The sequence below is a fragment of the Myotis lucifugus genome, unplaced genomic scaffold (genome assembly GCF_000147115.1).
Source record: "Myotis lucifugus unplaced genomic scaffold, Myoluc2.0 scaffold_69, whole genome shotgun sequence".
NCBI lineage: Eukaryota > Metazoa > Chordata > Mammalia > Chiroptera > Vespertilionidae > Myotis > Myotis lucifugus.
Window position 1 is genome coordinate 3,286,344 of NW_005871117.1, and position 17,521 is coordinate 3,303,864.

General features: G+C 40.3%; 1 protein-coding gene across 2 annotated transcripts; it reads left to right on the forward strand.

Annotated features, from left to right (window-relative positions):
• The first annotated feature begins 77 nt into the window (after positions 1-77).
• AP3M1 (adaptor related protein complex 3 mu 1 subunit) lies at positions 78-16,076 on the forward strand. Of its 2 annotated transcripts, none has more exons than XM_006090236.3 (9): positions 78-439; positions 6,202-6,477; positions 7,117-7,288; positions 9,327-9,464; positions 10,404-10,489; positions 11,204-11,337; positions 12,268-12,475; positions 13,940-14,084; positions 14,548-16,076. In XM_006090236.3, exons 2-9 carry the CDS (start codon positions 6,205-6,207, stop codon positions 14,646-14,648), a joined length of 1,257 nt encoding a protein of 418 aa, XP_006090298.1. In that variant the 5' UTR covers positions 78-439; positions 6,202-6,204; the 3' UTR covers positions 14,649-16,076. The 2 variants fall into 2 exon arrangements, with proteins under 2 accessions (XP_006090298.1, XP_014312593.1); XM_014457107.2 differs by lacking the exon at positions 78-439 and adding an exon at positions 508-1,384.
• Positions 16,077-17,521: the final 1,445 nt, after the last annotated feature.

Genomic DNA, 17,521 nt, shown 5'->3' on the forward strand with positions numbered 1-17,521 from the left:
CCTCCCTCTCGGCTCCTCCCAGTTCACGCCTCTCCCGCCCGCAATCATTGGCTCGACCCCTCAGCTCCACCCATCGGCTAGTACCGCCCCTTCCCGGTCCCGCCCCTCCTCGTAGGGGGCCAACCCGCCCCCCCGCAAATTGTGTTAGGTTGCGGATGAGCGCCTGAGTCCAGGAACGCGAAACCCCAACATTCTTCTGAATTCTCGGGAATCTAAAATATTTGAACCCTAAAACTCAAGAGATGTATTTCTTCTCATTCAACACCTTCCCGCTTACTTAACCTTTCCAAATCTGTAGACCTGGTTGGTCTCCTTGAAGTTGTCAGTCAGGCAATCTACTGGGCACTCCAACGGCGGGGTCCTCACGACCTACTCCGCTGCCTCAGTCCCGGTGCGGAGAGGACCCGGCGCCGAATCACTGACAGGCCCAGGTGTCGGGGTGAGTGTGAGGGGCGGGGAGTCTGCGTTCTGGGGACGGCTGGAAAACGGGGGCGTAGGCTGACTATCCTGGGCTGCGGGCGCGTCTCCCGCGCTGCGGGCCGGGGCCGTGATCTCCCTCCTGGCCTTCCGGGCTTTCTTGCCAGCCGGGCCGGAAGGGACGGTGCCCCTACAGCCCTGTGTTCTCAGGCTCCAGGCCCGAGCGGTTCAGGCTCATTGGAGTCCCTCTCCGTTCTCCGTCGCGGGAAGGTCTTGTCACCCACCGTGAGCTGGAGTGCCGACGACTCGGACCTCAGCCCCAGGCTTCTGCTTAGGAGAACCAAACCCGGGACGGACCTGAGCGCACATCCTGTTAGGATAGAGGGTGGCGCCTGGAGGAGCCAGGTGCGGGGAATACAGTGAGGAGGGTGCTGCCGCTCCGAAGACTGACAGGTGGTGGGAACCTAAGCAGGAGGTGGCGAGGAGTACGGGAGAGCGGTGGCCAGTGTGGCTGCTCGCACTTGGTAGATGGGGCTTGGATCTGGAGCCGAAGCTGATAGCGTACGTGGTTAAGAAGGTGGTGCCTCGATAAAATCGGGAGCCCTCGCGCGAGGAGGAGGAATTTTGTGGAACTTGGGATGTATCGGGTTTGCGACGGTGGTTTAGGCAGGGATGGTAGAAGAATAACAGGAAGAAAGCATGGGGAGTGAGCCGGAAGGAGACGTCCAAGGTGAGAACAAAGCAGGTGGAGTTTCGTATAGTAATAGGGTAAGAAGTAGTGGTTTTGTTTGGGGGAATGTTAGCAGTGACAGGAGATGCTGCCAGGGTTCAAGGAGCCCGTGGGAGTGTGAGACCGGGTGGCTGGATGTGAGGATGAGGAAGTTAGAGAGTCGGCTACTGAATGGAGAGACTGGCGGTGCGGACGTGATCCTTCTTCCCTTGGAGCACGGAGCAGACGCTTATTGAGGTGGGCAAGGTTCCTGAAAAGCTTGGTTTGTTTGTTTTTAGGAATGCGTCCAAATATTCTTTTTTTTTTAATATATTTTATTGATTTTTTTTTTGATTTTTTTTTTACAGAGAGGAAGGGAGAGGGATAGAGAGTTAGAAACATCGATCAGCTTCCTCCTGCACACCTCCTACTGGGGATGTGCCCACAACCAAGGTACATGCCCTTGACCGGAATCGAACCTGGGACCCTTCAGTCCGCAGGCCGACGCTCTATCAACTGAGCCAAACCGGTTAGGGCCCAAATATTCTTTTTTTTAGGCACCATGTCCTTGACCCGGCTGCACCATTATCTTCGGTGCAGAAAACCAGTTAACCAATGTATAACATTAAAGATTCAAAATGACAAATGGAAGGGTTCGTTCTGGAAAGAAGGGAGGACACTTTCCATTGAAACCATAGGAAAAGTGGAGAAATGAGGTGAATGAAGAATTGTCCAAAACTTAACGTGTCTTTAGTAGGAAAGCTCTCTTTGCAATCAGATTAGCTTTTCATATTGAATCTTGGTATTTTTACAGTGTTTCTAAGAAGCATTCAACTATTGGAGTTCCCTGCAGAGTAGATACTTGTAAGGTGCTCAGTAGTATCTCAATTTGTGGGTAGGAAATGGTATTTGTAAAGAAGAGGAATTCTCTCTCCATCTGCAAATCACCTTCCTTCCTGTTACACAGAGAAAATAAAAGCCATCGTCTTTCTGCAACCAAATATGTAAACCTTCTTGCCATTTGTTTAAAGAGGAAAAAATGTCCCTTCTCCTTATGGAAAACAAATCCTTTCACCTCGTTGACCAATGCCATCCTCTCCTACCTTTACAGCGTTTTCTTTCTTTTTTTAGTTATTCTCTCCCCTACATCATCTGCCTTCCCCGCTCTGCTCACACCTTTTCTTTCCAATTTAAAAATATTCTTCCTTACCTTTATGAACTACACCCATTTATTTGCCTGTCTTTTCATTTCCTTCACAACTAGAGTTCTTGAATGTATCATCTGCTCTCCTTATCTCTGTTTTTCCCACTTCTTGCTACTTATTTCTCATTTCTCAGCCCTTTACAGTATACCTGGTTTCCAGTTTTCCATTAAACTGTCACTGAAACTGCTTTTAATAAGATCATCAACATCCTCTCTGTGTTAAATTATATATTGTCAGTAGGGACAAGAAAAAATCATATTCTTTTTATAAAGCACAGATATCTCAACAGTACATAAAGAAATATACAGTATATACTTGTGGTTTGAAACTTTCTAGGGGAAGGGTCTGATAGAAGGGGAGTCTGAAAAGGCTCCGTTAGCAGGTAATAATGAAAAGAAAGTTGAGAAACTTAAATCAACACTTTCAGTTCTTGTAGCTTGAACTGTTTGTGCCATTTACAATGTTTAAAACTCCATTCTTCTGGAAGCACACTAACACACTATAGTTACTAAAAAACCATTACCTTCTCTGCTTTTTTCTTATCCTTTTTCAGCCAGATCTTTTTTTTTTTTTTTAGAGTATGTTTATTAAAATGGGACAGTGAAGAAAGGAGGGTCTTAGGATAGAAGAAGCAACAGGAGAGGCTAGGCGGGCTGCTTTGGCTCTAGAACAGATGGGAAGGAGGTGAGCCCAGGCGGGACTGATACCAGCTCACAGGAAAGTCAGAGAGAAGGGGGCCTTGGAGCCGGTTTAGGGGGTTAGTGGGCAAACTACGGATCCGGCCCGTTTGAAATGAATAAAACTAAAAAAAAAAAAAGACCGTACCCTTTTATGTAATGATGTTTACTTTGAATTTATATTAGTTCACACAAACACTCCATCCATGCTTTTGTTCCGGCCCTCCGGTCCAGTTTAAGAACCCATTGTGGCCCTCGAGTCAAAAAGTTTGCCCACCCCTGGTTTAGGGGGTTAGCCTGCGATAAGGTGCCACTGCCCATTGCTCTCCTGGTTGCAACCCTTAGCGTTTAGGAGATGAATGCCTGTGGGGGGAAGAAGAAGGGGAAGGAAAAAGCGCCGGCTGACTCCCAGGAGGGAGAGTGCATCCAAATATTCTTTTTTTAGGCACATTTCCTTGACCCAGCTGCTACTCAAATGTTGGAGTTCCTTTCACAGACTCTCTTCAATTCATACTCTTTCTTTGTAGTTTTATTCTCCTTAGAATTACAATTCCCATTAACAAAAATAATGATTATTAAACAAATCTATTTCCAACTCGGCTTCTCTTGGGAGCACCAGACCCATATATCTTTTGCATATGTCCGTTTGATTCAAATATAACCAGAATTGGGTCTGATCTTACAGAACTAGGGTTCAATGCCTCATTTTCCCTCTCATACCCCCCTCTTCTCCCTCCCCAGTCTTTGCTCAAACCAAAATGTTTCTCTTATCTTTTTATTTTACTCCATCCCTGCTGTCAACATTCTAGTTCAGGCTACAACCATAATGCATCTCTCAACTGGCCTCACAATAGCCAGTTTCCCTTTTATGCAGTTGCCACAGTGCAGTCTTCCTAAAACTGTAAATGGGATTGTATGAATCCCCTGCCTAAAACTGTAAAAATGATTTTACGTTGCACTGAGAACAAAGTGAACCCATCTCTGCGTAATTCATCTCACCATTCCCCTCACCTTCTAAAGTTGCTAAATTTTACTGGATTTCTTTATCTTGTGTTCTCTCTCACCATAAAGCCTTGCAAATTTCTATAGTACACTGCATTTCCCCGTCATAGGATTTACATCTTACTGTGTTGAGTTTTTTGCCTTCTTTGTTGAACTCTAAACTCTTAAGTTCAGGGCCTGTATTTTGTTCACCCCTGTATCCCCATTATTTAATATAGAAAACATTCAAAACTACTTGTTGAGTGTACAAATGGTCAACATATTGGCTGAGAATCAGGTGAGCCAGATTCTTCTCTGGTCTCATTCTCTCACCTTGGATATGCCTCTCTTGCCTTCCATGCCTTTATTCTGTTCTATATAGAGGGAATACATTTTCTTTTTTCTCTTCCAAGGATATTTTGACTATTGTAATTGCACTGCTTATGTATCGTCAGGATGAGTATGTCCAACATTTGGTAAAGGGGATTTAAGAAGTATTTAAGCTGTAGGCAAAGCTCTGATGGGACTGCCTCTGAAGACAGTTTCTCAAGTGGCTTTAAAATAACTGGGAGAATTCTGTTTTCTGGCTCAAAGTCACTAAGAACAAAAAGATAGTTGTGGTGGTGGTGTGTGTGTAGCTTTTCCCAGGAGGTTTTTAAAAATAATAAAAGAAGTAAGTGCAGCTACTAAAAGAGTAAGAACCAGGCTGCAAGTGATATTTATTTAATTGTTATATGCATTAGGCCCTTGGTCATAATATGGATACAGGAAATAAGCTCTCTTTTCGTATAGTAGAAGGTTAAGATGGGTTTTTTAAGCTAAGCACTAATGAAAGCTACGAAGTGTTATGCTTTCATCTCAGCACTAAGGATAACAATAAATCCAGATGGCAGTTAACATGCCGTATTCTTCTGAGATCTGAACTACTGCCAATGAAAGCAGCTTTAGTGGAAACTTTTCCTGGAAAGAATTTTTCACCAGCTTAAAACGATGAGTAGGAATCTGGCCTCTAAAAATAAAGAAAACTTCAAAGTCGCTTGTTTCAAGAACAGCAGTCTTTTAGGGTGTATTGGAGCAATAGAGTACCACAGATACATGTGAACTATTCTTTCTATAAGATAAATGGTTGAAGAAGAGAACATATATCAGCTCCTTTAAATATAATTTCTGCTCTAAATAATTTATTAGAACACACTTTGGCTTCTAACTATACAAGAAGCATACCCTTCAACTATTTCTCTTAATTATAAGTTCAAACAGCACATTTGCTGCCCAGTCCAATATGTTAACCACTAACTACATATAATTAAAATTAATTAAAATTAAAACTTCAGTACATCAGTTGCATTAGCCAAATTTCAGGTGTTCATTAGTCACATGTGATTAGTGGTACTGTATTGGACAGCACAGATACAGGACATATACATCATTGCAGGAAATCCTATTGGGTGGTATTTTATGTTTCTAACTAGAGGCCCGGTGCACAAAATTACAAAATTCGTGCAGGGGGGGGGGGGGGGGTCAGCCCAGCCTGCACCCTCTCCAATCCAGGACCCCTCAGGGATGTCTGACTGCCAATTTAGGCCTAATCCCACTGGTATTTTGTTTAGGAGTTTTGCTTCCTAAACCGGCAGTCGGACATCCCTCTTGCAATCCGGGACCGCTGGCTCCTAACCGCTCACCTCCTTGTCTGCCTGATCACCCCAACTGCTCCCCTGCTTACCTGATCGCCCCTAACCAACTCTGCCTGCCTGCCTGATCGCCCCTAACTGCCTCTGCCTGATGTCCCAACTGCTCCCCTGCCAGCCTGATTGCCCCTGACTGCTCTCCCCTGCCAGCCTGATCACCCCTAACCGTCTCTGCCTCTGTCTCTGCCACCATGGCTTTGTCAAGAAGGACGTCTGAAAGACATCCGGTCTAAATAGCATATTACCCTTTTATTAGTATAGATACTGTGTATTGTGTTAATTGATTTTCATATGTTGAAACCATCTGTGCATTCTTGGAACAAATCGCACTTGGTCAAGGTATATTAGTATAATATTTTTTTATGATGTTGGATTCAGTTGCTGGTATTTTGTTTAGAAGTTTTGCTTCCATGTTTTTAAATGAAAATGGTCTATAGTTTCTTGTATTGCCTTTTCTGGGTTTGGTGTCAGGATAATATAAAGATACCTTTGATGTATACTAAATTTAAACTTTTTTTCCCCAGAAAATGATCCACAGTCTATTTCTCATAAACTGTTCCGGTGACATATTTCTAGAGAAGCACTGGAAGAGTGTTGTGAGCCAATCTGTCTGTGATTATTTCTTTGAAGCTCAAGAGAAAGCTGCTGATGTTGAAAATGTACCACCTGTCATTTCAACACCTCACCACTACCTCATCAGTATCTATAGGGATAAGCTCTTCTTTGTGTCTGTCATACAGACTGAAGTGCCACCTCTCTTTGTAATTGAATTCCTACATCGAGTTGCTGACACTTTTCAGGTTGGTTATTCATTAGATCTTTGAACTTAAATTACCCAAGATAGTTGGGGGGGACACATTATTATATTTTTTAACTATCCAGCTTTTGTTGTGCTGTCTGTCCTACTGTCCCTCTCTCTCTGTCTTCAACTATGCATAAACCCTTTTATGTAGGGCATACAGTAGCACACATGGCTGCTCCATTCACTGTTTCAGGAGAACAGAAAACTCTCATTGGCATGGAAGCCTTATTTTTTATATGTGTTATAAATTATGTCATCGGGAAACAATAGTGCTTTCCACACACAGTTCTCTGAGTGGTCCCAAGATTTTTATTGGTCATGAAATCTGATGTTCACATTTTATTTTTTTCGTTTTACTGAATATGCCAAATACTTTAATCTGTGTGTTTTGGGGTACCTAATCGGGACAAGGGGAGTTTATAGTTCACATTCTGGTTTAATGCTTCACTGTACTTTCGGGCATAATATGTAATAGAAATTCAATTCAGAAATTTAAGAAAATATTATATAGAACTATCAAAGGGTTTTTTTTTCCCCTTTGTTTTACATTCATTGAATTATGCAACTGTAAGTTTACCCTTCAGAACAAAAGGTATTTAGCAAGCCTTTCTTCATTCCTTCCGTGGTATTTTATCAGGACTACTTTGGTGAATGTTCAGAGGCTGCAATTAAGGATAATGTGGTCATAGTGTATGAGCTCTTGGAAGAAATGTTAGACAATGGATTTCCACTGGCTACTGAATCTAACATTTTGAAAGAACTGATTAAACCACCAACAATTCTCCGTTCTGTCGTCAACTCTATTACAGGTGAGGCGAAAATACACTTTATTAGGAATTGAGCAACTAAAACCTTATAAACAACTCAACACCATTTCTTATGATCTGGCAGATCCTTAAGATAGTCCAGTTTGGCCGGAATTAAAGTTAGTGTTGAATTTTAAATGGATGTATATTTCCTCTCATGTTTAAAATCTATTTATTTTGCTGGGTCTTAAATGCTAAAGAACTTCTTGGTTATTACTTTTTGTTATAGGTTTTTCTACAAAACCATAATAATATTACTATTATTTAATACTAAATAATAAGACTAAATAAATGATCACAGTTAATCCTAAAGAAGCAAATGTCATGATGGATGTTACTGAAACTTACTATGATAATTATTTTGCAATATATACACATAAATCACTCTATCGTATACCTTAAACTTAACATAATGTTATATGTCAATTATAACTCAATAAAACCAGAAAAAAATAAAAATAGTATTAAAAAACTGGCATATGCTGCTACCCTACAATTAATAAAGTACAGAAAATGTGAGACTTGCTACCACAGAGTATATACTGTCTCCTCCAGGTCTTTGTTTTATACATGCAAGTGCTCCCTTTGGCAGCTCATTTATACATGAAAAAGATGTGTTAAGACAGAAAGACAAGAAATTAAGTCTATTTGTGATATCTCAAGCATTGTGGACCTTGTACTTGTGTTATAAATTTCCAATTTTGATTTAATTCTTCAGTAGGGCTAGAAATTAGGTACATTCAGATGACAATATTCTTTTGAAAAAAATTAAAGTCTTCTAGAGAAAGATTTCTATGAAATGTTATGTGCCATTCCAACTCTACTGTCCACCATTGTAAATGCCTCTCCAAGAGCACTAATCTAAAGTGGGTGAGAGAGGCTTATAAGAAACCGTTCATTCCATAGCTCTTATTCATCCTCTGTACAAGGCTGAATGTCAGGAGAAATTCAAGGAAAGATAAGATGGCATGTCTGTGCTCCTTCCTAAAACTTATACTCTGGATGGGAGGGAACTGGAAAAAAAAAAATTAAAATTGAAATACACAAATAACAGTATAAGATTTTTTTTTTTTTTTAAAATATATTTTATTGATTTTTTACAGAGAGGAAGGGAGAGGGATAGAGAGTTAGAAACATCGATGAGAGAGAAACATCGATCAGCTGCCTCCTGCACACCTCCTACTGGGGATGTGCCCGCAACCAAGGTACATGCCCTTGACCGGAATCGAACCTGGGACCTTTCAGTCCGCAGGCGGACGCTCTATCCACTGAGCCAAACCGGTTTTGGCAACAGTATAAGATTTTTAAAAGCAGTTTCATACTTTGTAGGTGATATAGTCATAATGGAAGGTGTTGTTATTGTTAAGCATGTACTACATTTGAATTGGAAATGTAAATTAACCATATTGGTAACTATTTAGAAGTTCAAGGATATCTGTTTAGGACAACCAGATTTATTTTCAAACCTATGTCAGTTTACCAGGAAATTAGCCAGATATTGAACATTAGCCATATTGTAGCCGGAAGGGTGTGCTGACCTTAAAATGGAAAAAGGCCAGAGTATGTTCTTCATTGCAGTTACTCCACTGAGGCCTGCTTGGCAGCATCTCATGTAGAATCCAAGCTGAAAACCAAAGGACCTAGTTATCGCCCCGTATTCTCAGTGGAGACATTTTATCGACAGAAGGTTTTGAAACAACCATCCTCTTTTTTTATCAGTGGCAGCAGGATGAGAGTCTGTTGTTGAGCCACTGGAATTAGGTTAGGTTACTGTTAACACGCAGGAAGCAAAAGATAAGTAAATGAATTTAACCTGGTTTGGCAGATAGAGGACCACATGGCCTATTTCTGTCTTGTAGAAATTGGATCATGTTGGTATGAATATGTCTCCAACAATTCTAGAAACCATCCACAACTTCAATGAAGAAAAACCCAAACATTAAAGAAGCAGCTAAAATATTCTTTTTTTTTTTTTCCTGTTAATAGCTTTTCTTTTGACCATTTTATGCATTAGTTTTGCTTTCTCTTTTCCGGTTTCTAGGCAGTAGTAATGTTGGGGACACACTCCCCACTGGGCAGCTGTCCAACATCCCATGGCGCCGGGCAGGAGTAAAGTACACAAATAATGAAGCCTATTTTGATGTCGTTGAAGAAATAGATGCAATTATAGATAAATCAGGTAATTGTGTGCATGTGGTCTTATTTGGGGGAAAAAAAACAATTCAGCTGACATAAGCTGAAGAGAAAATTGAAATCCCTTGGCAGTGTAGTTTCAGTGGAAAGACTAATGTTTAAATTTATTTTGCCCAGAGATTACATATAATTTTCATAACCACTAGTTGAGATCGGCCAATCTTTGTAAATCAGATCTTATGTTGTCTTACATTAAGTTGATTATTACCCTGTACACCTCTCCTCTTGTCATTTATTCATTATGTACTTTAATAAGTACATTTATTGTACTTCTACCATACACCATACTTTTGCTACTATTTTTTGTGCAGTATTTCTAGTAAAGATCCCAGACAAAACAACAGTGCTGTATTAGATCACAAGCATTTTAAACATCTCCAACCCTCACATTTTATACGTAAGGAAACTGAAGTTCAGAAGGGTTAAGTAAGCTGCTCACGGTAGCACAGCTAGTTGGTGTGAAACTGAGTTATTGTGAACTATAACCAATATCTTTTCTTTAGTGAGTACCCTTTTCATTATAAAATTCCATCATACAGAAAATAGCTGTATTATTGCAGAATAATGGCTCCTATTTCTTAAAAGTTAACAGGTAGCTTAGTCCATTTCATGAGAAACTTGCCTCATTTTAAAATTCTGTGAAAAATATTTTAACTTCATATCCAGCAGTTTTACAAGTTTGACTCTATAGAGATATAGACAGGTTTGATTTTCCTTAGAATTATCATATTCCAACCTGTGTTAGGTATGGGCCATAGCACTCACTGAAGAAGCTGAATATAATGGATCTCTGTCCACTGATCTGATAATAGATGTGCAAAGGTTCAGTATATCTGACATCCAGGAGGTATCTCTATTACTTCAACACAGTGATAACTCAAAAAATGCAGATCCGATGATGTTATCACCTTTTTTCTTTCTTCAGGATCTACAGTCTTTGCAGAAATTCAGGGGGTCATTGATGCTTGCATTAAGTTATCCGGAATGCCTGACCTTTCCCTTTCTTTCATGGTAGGTTTTTTTGTTTGTTTTGGGGGGCTTTTTTTCATGGTAGGTTTTGTTCGCCTGTCCTATAGCTCCTTGCATGCCTAATACATATGCAGCACTAAATGAAATGATAAACACTGAGACAGTCTTGTATCTTAGATTGTAAAAGATTATCTCAGAAGTTATCCTAGCACAACTTACCAGGACACTCGCTTACATGATGAGCATGGCCTGTGTGGAAAGGCTGAGGAAAGGTCTTTGCCCAGGTGTGCTAGAAGTAGCTTAAATGGCTAGCTGGCTTCTGCAATTCTGCAGCATTGATTTCATTGAATTATTATTTGTTTTGCTGGTATGAAAGGGCATTAATCTTTTGCATCATTTTAGACTCGGCATGACACACCACTAAGAACAATCAAGAAAACTGAGTTCCAGTTCAGTCTCTGCCACTAACTTGTCCTGACCTTGAGTTCTTTGAACCTCAGTTTTTTCATCTATAAAATGGAAATGAAACTCTTGGATTTTCTACTTCATAGTTAAGATTCAAGTAAAATAATGATATAAAATATTTGCAAACTTTAGAGCATTGTAAAACTATGCTTATGATGTGGTCGTAATAACAAACTCTTACATGACTGCTTTATCTTTAGGGAGAATATTAATTTCTCATAATATCTGAATAGAGTTGCCATGTTCCTTATGCTCTATGAATATGGTGGTTGTGTTCTGTTTTCCTGGCAGAACCCCAGGCTGCTAGATGATGTCAGCTTCCACCCCTGCATCCGGTTCAAACGTTGGGAATCTGAAAGAGTTTTGTCATTTATTCCTCCAGATGGAAATTTCCGACTCATATCATATCGGGTCAGCTCACAAAAGTATGTTGATCAACCAGATACCGCCATCATATATCAATATGCTGAATAGAATTGACTTTTCATTTTGATAGTTGGATTCTTGAGTTCATCGTTGCTGCCTTTAGCCATGGTTCACCAGGAGAACCAAGAACTGGTGAAAATATGTTTCTAAAATAATCAGTGTACCTTGAATCTAAGAGTAGACTAGTAGTAAATGAGACCTTAGTAAAATATGTACCTGAGAGCAAGCATTTGGGGCTGTATAACTTGAGCAAAGCCATGAACCCATGCCATAATTTTACTATGGTCTATACACTTCATGGCTGACAGAAGGAGACAGACCTACCTATAGCACTCAGGACATTCCCCAACTAACTGGCTCCAAGTCACTCTTCTATGCACTGGGGTTTATTTTCTTTAATTATTTATTTATTTATTTATTTTGCACTGGGGTTTAAATGAATGATTTAGTGTTGTGGGTTGTAGCTAGTTTGTCCCCAGAAAATATCAGAAGTTATTTAGCTGGCATCAGGACAGGACTCAAAAGCAGAGATTTGAATTGTTTCTTGGCTCTTACCACATACAAACTGCTTAATTAGTTTGCATAATGGTAAATTATCTTTCTATAGATCTTAATTCATTTCTTTAAACTAGGGCTATTTGCCCCAATTGTTTATACTATAATTAAGCTTCAGATTTCTATCTTGATTTGTATACTTACTCCTCAGAAATTGTATAATTCCTAGTGTAGTGGTACCAGAACAATGTGCTGTACTCACTGCACCCCCACCCCCAGTGCAGATGCAGAATCCGCACTTCTAGGGGTATAAGGTCTTATAGTGAACTTAGAGGCAGGGTGGATACCCTGGACTGAGGTTTTAAGGTCACTTCCTGAGCTGTCTCATACCATTAATTATGTGTGTCTGTGCTTTTGTGTCTTTATCTTTTTAGTCTAGTGGCAATACCAGTGTATGTGAAACATAGCATCAGCTTTAAGGAGAACAGTTCTTGTGGCAGATTTGATATTACAATTGGACCAAAGCAGAATATGGGGAAAACTATTGAAGGAATCACAGTGACAGTTCACATGCCAAAAGTTGTGCTGAATATGAACCTGACACCAACACAAGGCAGCTATACATTTGATCCAGTTACCAAGGTATAACCACCTCAAATCAAGAGTGAGCGTGTTTCTGCAATCTTTATTTTGTGATTTGGGGCAGGGGCTAGAGGGAAGGTTTTAGAGTCTTGGTTAAAACTAAAGTTCCTAACAAAACAGAGAGCATACTGTGCTGTGCTTTTGCCAGTGGCTTTGAAGGAAATACTGCATCTGCCGCTCAGAACAGAACAGACTCATTCTGTCCCCCTTCAGAGAGTGCACACCTTTGCTCATCCATTGATAATCCAGGCACTCATTCTCTAATGAGGAAGAAGATACAAAAGCTTTTTAAAAAGAGAAAAACATTGTGTGGCTGTAAGAAGATATATAGGCTATTGTTACATTTACTGTAGAAATTGATCATTTAGATCTTTCTCTTTTTTTTTTTTTTAATTTAAGAGCATTGTTTTATACTTTTCCACAGGGGGTGTTGGCTAGGAAAACAGCATCCTCACCCTACATAAATGTGCCTCTAACAGGGTCTTCAGAGAAACTGCAAAAGATGATTTTCTCTCAACTTCCTGGTTGGGTAAAAAATATTATTTTCAACAGCAGAGTCATTGGACTGCCTGGTAAATGAAAGGCATATTTTTTTAAAATATGTTTTTATTGATTTCACAGAGAGAGAGAGAAACATCAGTGAGAGAGAAACAAACATCAACCAGCTGCCTCCTGTACACCCTCTACTCGAGATCAAGCCCACAACCTGGGCATGTGCCCTGACCAGGAATTGAACTGGTGACCTGGTGCATGGGGCAACATTCAACCAACTGAGCCACACCAGCCAGGCAAAAAGGCATATTTTTAAATAAAATCATAGAATATTAAAGATCATCTAATGCAGTCCTAAGGATTTGAAGAACCACACAGGCCTGAGAAGTGAAGGGGGGCTTCAGATGCCTGGCCCTTCACAAACCAGCTTCTCTTTTTCATCTATTACTGAGCTTCCACGCTATAGATTTCATTTGAACAAAGGGTTCCACAGCTGAACGTTTAAAATACCAGTTTAGGTCAGTCTTCTCATTTTACACAAAAATAAACTTGAGGCTCAGACAGAAACAGTGAATGTGACATAGTAGAAAGAGCATTTGAAATCAGATAGCCTTAGGTTCAAATCCCAGCCTTGTCCCTATCTAGCTGTGTGACCTTGAGCAATCTTTTTACCTCTGAGCCTTAATTTCCTCATTTGTAAAAAGACAAAATCTACATCACAGGCTTCTATAAGATAACATACAGGTAGTGCTAAGCACAGTGCTATATCCAAAAGTCAGTGTTCAACTAATGTTGGTTCTCTATTGACTCTCCATTTAGACTCACAGAACTAATTAGTGGTGAACTCAGTGAAGGTCCCAGGTCTCTTGTTTCCAAGACACTGTGCTTCATTTTGTACAAAAGTTTATGGTGTCTTTGAACATTTGTCTTTATTAAATGGTTCAGATTGTTTGTTTTTCATGTCTTTTTAAGGTACTAACATGGGATGTGGGGAAAATTACTCCACAAAAGCTCCCAAGTCTTAAAGGACTGGTAAATTTACAGTCTGGAGCACCCAAGCCAGAAGAAAATCCAAGCCTCAACATACAGTTCAAGATCCAGCAGCTTGCTATTTCAGGTAAGGATAAATTTGATTTGTGTTTAAGGGCAATTGAGTTCTGCTGAGGTCAACTACTAGGAGCTTAGAAGGGTAACACTCCCTCTCTAGAAAGAATAGCTCCAGTTTGCCTTTCACATTGCTATGGGGCCAACCTCTCAGGGACAGTGAGTTTAGAGAGCACCTGTTTCACACAGTTTTCCTTTACCCCAACCCTGATTCAAGCACCAAAGGAGTTCTGCATTCAGAAAGTAGACTTAACCTTAAAAGACATTCCTTGCCCACAAGGGAATCTGAACTGAATAACATCCCCACAATGCTGTAATTCGTATATGGTAGAAGGGATATTGTTTCCCAGTGGTATAAGGGACACTGGTTAATGTCAGATTTACTGAGTAGTGCTCACTGTTAAACAAATACTGTATTGGTTGATGTGACCAGGATAATAATGTATTCTTTTCCCTACCTATTCTTTTTGACACAGGCTTAAAAGTAAACCGCTTGGACATGTATGGGGAGAAGTATAAGCCATTTAAAGGAGTCAAATACGTCACAAAAGCTGGAAAGTTCCAAGTGAGGACATGAGAAGAGGCCAAAATCCTTCGAGATCTGTTTGTTTTCTCAGTGTCATTATAGTTTGTTACTATGAGGTACCAAGTGGGTGGGAATACTTATTCTAGTTAAAGCATTTGTGAGCTACACGCCGCTAACAGAGTTGCTTAGTGCTCCATGTAGGGTTCTTAAGGAGCTTTAAGCTAAGGTAATTTTTTAATAACCTAGCTTGTTTTGTATCTTTTACTTAGGAAGATTTTGGGGGTGATTTTCTCCATAGGGGGCACCAGCTGGAGGTTGCACATTGTAACAGTAAAGGCAGAAGGCTACAGTGATAACCTCTCTCCTAAAACAAGTGAACTGATCTCAGCCAGCAGCTGTCTTCATCTGTAATGTGATGTGTCAAGTGCAGCCAAATATCACACCTGATCTTAGCCATCCCAAATCAGCATCTGTTCCAAGAGGAAATTCCCTCCACCCCAAGAAGTTTACAAAAAAACTGCCTCTTCAAGTGTTTGCCTTATTCAGCTTTTCACTTGTGCCATTAAGCAAGCACTGTAGCAGAAGCCACCTCCACATGCCCTGGCAAGGAGCACTGCTGCTCCACGCTCCATCCTCACTGTACTTGGTATTGTATTTTTTATAAATAAGATTTCTATGTAAAGCGCAGATTTTAATTTACAGAGACCTTGCTGCAGTAAGTACCATCTCAGTTTTGCACCATTGGTTCAGCTGTTAGCACAGTAAAAATCATTTGTATGAAAGGGGCAAATGCTTTATTAAGGTAATATAAGGGAACACTACTGCTTTTAGGAAGTTATTGCAAGCACAAGTGTTTGAGATTTTAAATAAATTAAAGTAGTAAAATAAGAATGTAAGTGAACCTTTGCCATCTTCATGTTTTATAAAGCTTATCCAACACCAATTAAACCATAGTTAGCCTAAAGGCCTCATGCTGTAGATCAGCAAAAGGAGGAAAATATGCCTGCCTCACTATGGTCTTTCATCTTTTTTGTTATTTTTACTTTTTTATTGAATTTATTGAAGTGACATTGGCTAATAAATTTATATAGGTTTCAGGTGTACAATTCTATAATTACATCATCTGTATATTGTATATTGTATTGTGTGTTCATCACCCCAAGTCACATCTCCTTCCATCACCATTTATTCCCTCTAAACCTTCTTCTTCCTTCCCCCACCCCTTTCCCTTTGGAAATAACCATACTGTTGTCAGTGTCTATGTGTTGTTGTTCTTAAGGGGTTGAATTTGCCTGTGTCCCTTGTCTTCAAGGGGAACTCCCTTTTCATATTGTGTGTTTCTCAAAGCTATAGTCAATAGCTTCCGTCCTGAAACTATTGTTGTAATTGTCACTGGAGTACTTACATGTCTCTGCTGTACTGACAAATCATGTAGAAGAACATAGTGAGGCAGAAATAAAATCCTCAGTAACATTTAAACCGTTCGGTCATCGTGGTCGGCTGCCAGTCTACAGTTGTATTCCACTCAACTTCACTGGCTTAGTAGTCCTTGCCCAGTTATTTTGCCTCATTAGACATGAAGAATGGAGAAAGGCTAAAAGTTAAGATATAAGTGCTTGTTCTTCATATTTTCCTCCTTGTCCTTACCTATGCTATTAGATTTCTTCTTATGACTCCATTCTTTCCATTCTTCTCAGCTTATACCGCCCTTTCCTTTATGTTAAAGGTAGCCCTGACACTCATCCCATTCTGTCAAGGACTAGTGTTTGGTGCTGGTGCAGGGAGGCCAATATACAGCAACATTCTTACCTTTGCCTGCCTAGGGCACCCAGCCTACCTTTCATCTGGCAGGAGAAGTCACTTTTTGCAACTTTGAAATTTCTAGAGCCCAGGCCGGTGTTATTCAGTTGGTTAGAGCGTCAGCCCAAGCATCAGAGGGTTGCAGGTTCAGTCCCCTGCCCGACCAGGGCACGTGCAGGAGGCAACCAATCAGTGTTTCTCTTCCCCACTCCTTTCTCCCCGCCCCTTTCTCCCTCCCTCCCTCCCTCTCTCTTCACCTCTCTCCCTCCCTTTTACTCTCTCTAATAATCAATGGAAAAAATATCCTCAGGTGAGGATTAACAACAAAAAAATTTCCCGGGTAGCATCATCAGCTTGGCAGCTAAAATCAAGATGCTGCCAAATATTGATTCCCTTTGCTTAATGTTGGCTACCCAGTTCAACTACTTTTTATTTTTAGTGTTTTACAAAGTTCATACCTCAAAAGAACAATCAGTTCATTTGCTTTCTTTCTGCCGAATCCCTAATCAGCCATCTGTACCCGGTGTCCGATTTTCTTTCTGTGCTGTCTCCTCTTATATACAAGCAGATTGTATGCCAAGAGTCCCTTGCCTCTAGCAATTTCTGATAAAACTTCCAAATAGACTATTTCCTTTTACAATTAAATTATTGTATTTATTGATTTGATGGAACCCAGTAAATCCTTCCTCCAGCTCTGGCTATACTGTCAATAAAAAGATGAAAGCAACAAATTGACTTTTTAGCTTGACTGTTGATTGAGCATTCTCAAAGGGGCGGGTCGCAGTGTCAGAGCAAGCACAGCCTGATGAGACTTTGTTCTGTCGTACCCGGTGTGAAGGTGGCTACAAAGCACTTCCAGTGCTCCTCTCTGAACCTCGGTGTGTTAACCATCATGCATACGCTCTCTACACATCACCCATCACCCTTTTGGCCACAGATTGATCAAAGCTGCTTCTCCCTACCACCATGTACTAATAACAAAGATGCAGTAATACTTAGTAGTATTGGACTAGTTTTCAAGCTCAGAATTCTAGCTAATCCCAGAATGGCTCTGCTTTCTAAATTGTTAAAGGAATGTATCTTAAGAGCAAATGAAGTAGATGCTTGTTTTCTGTGTAAGGGAG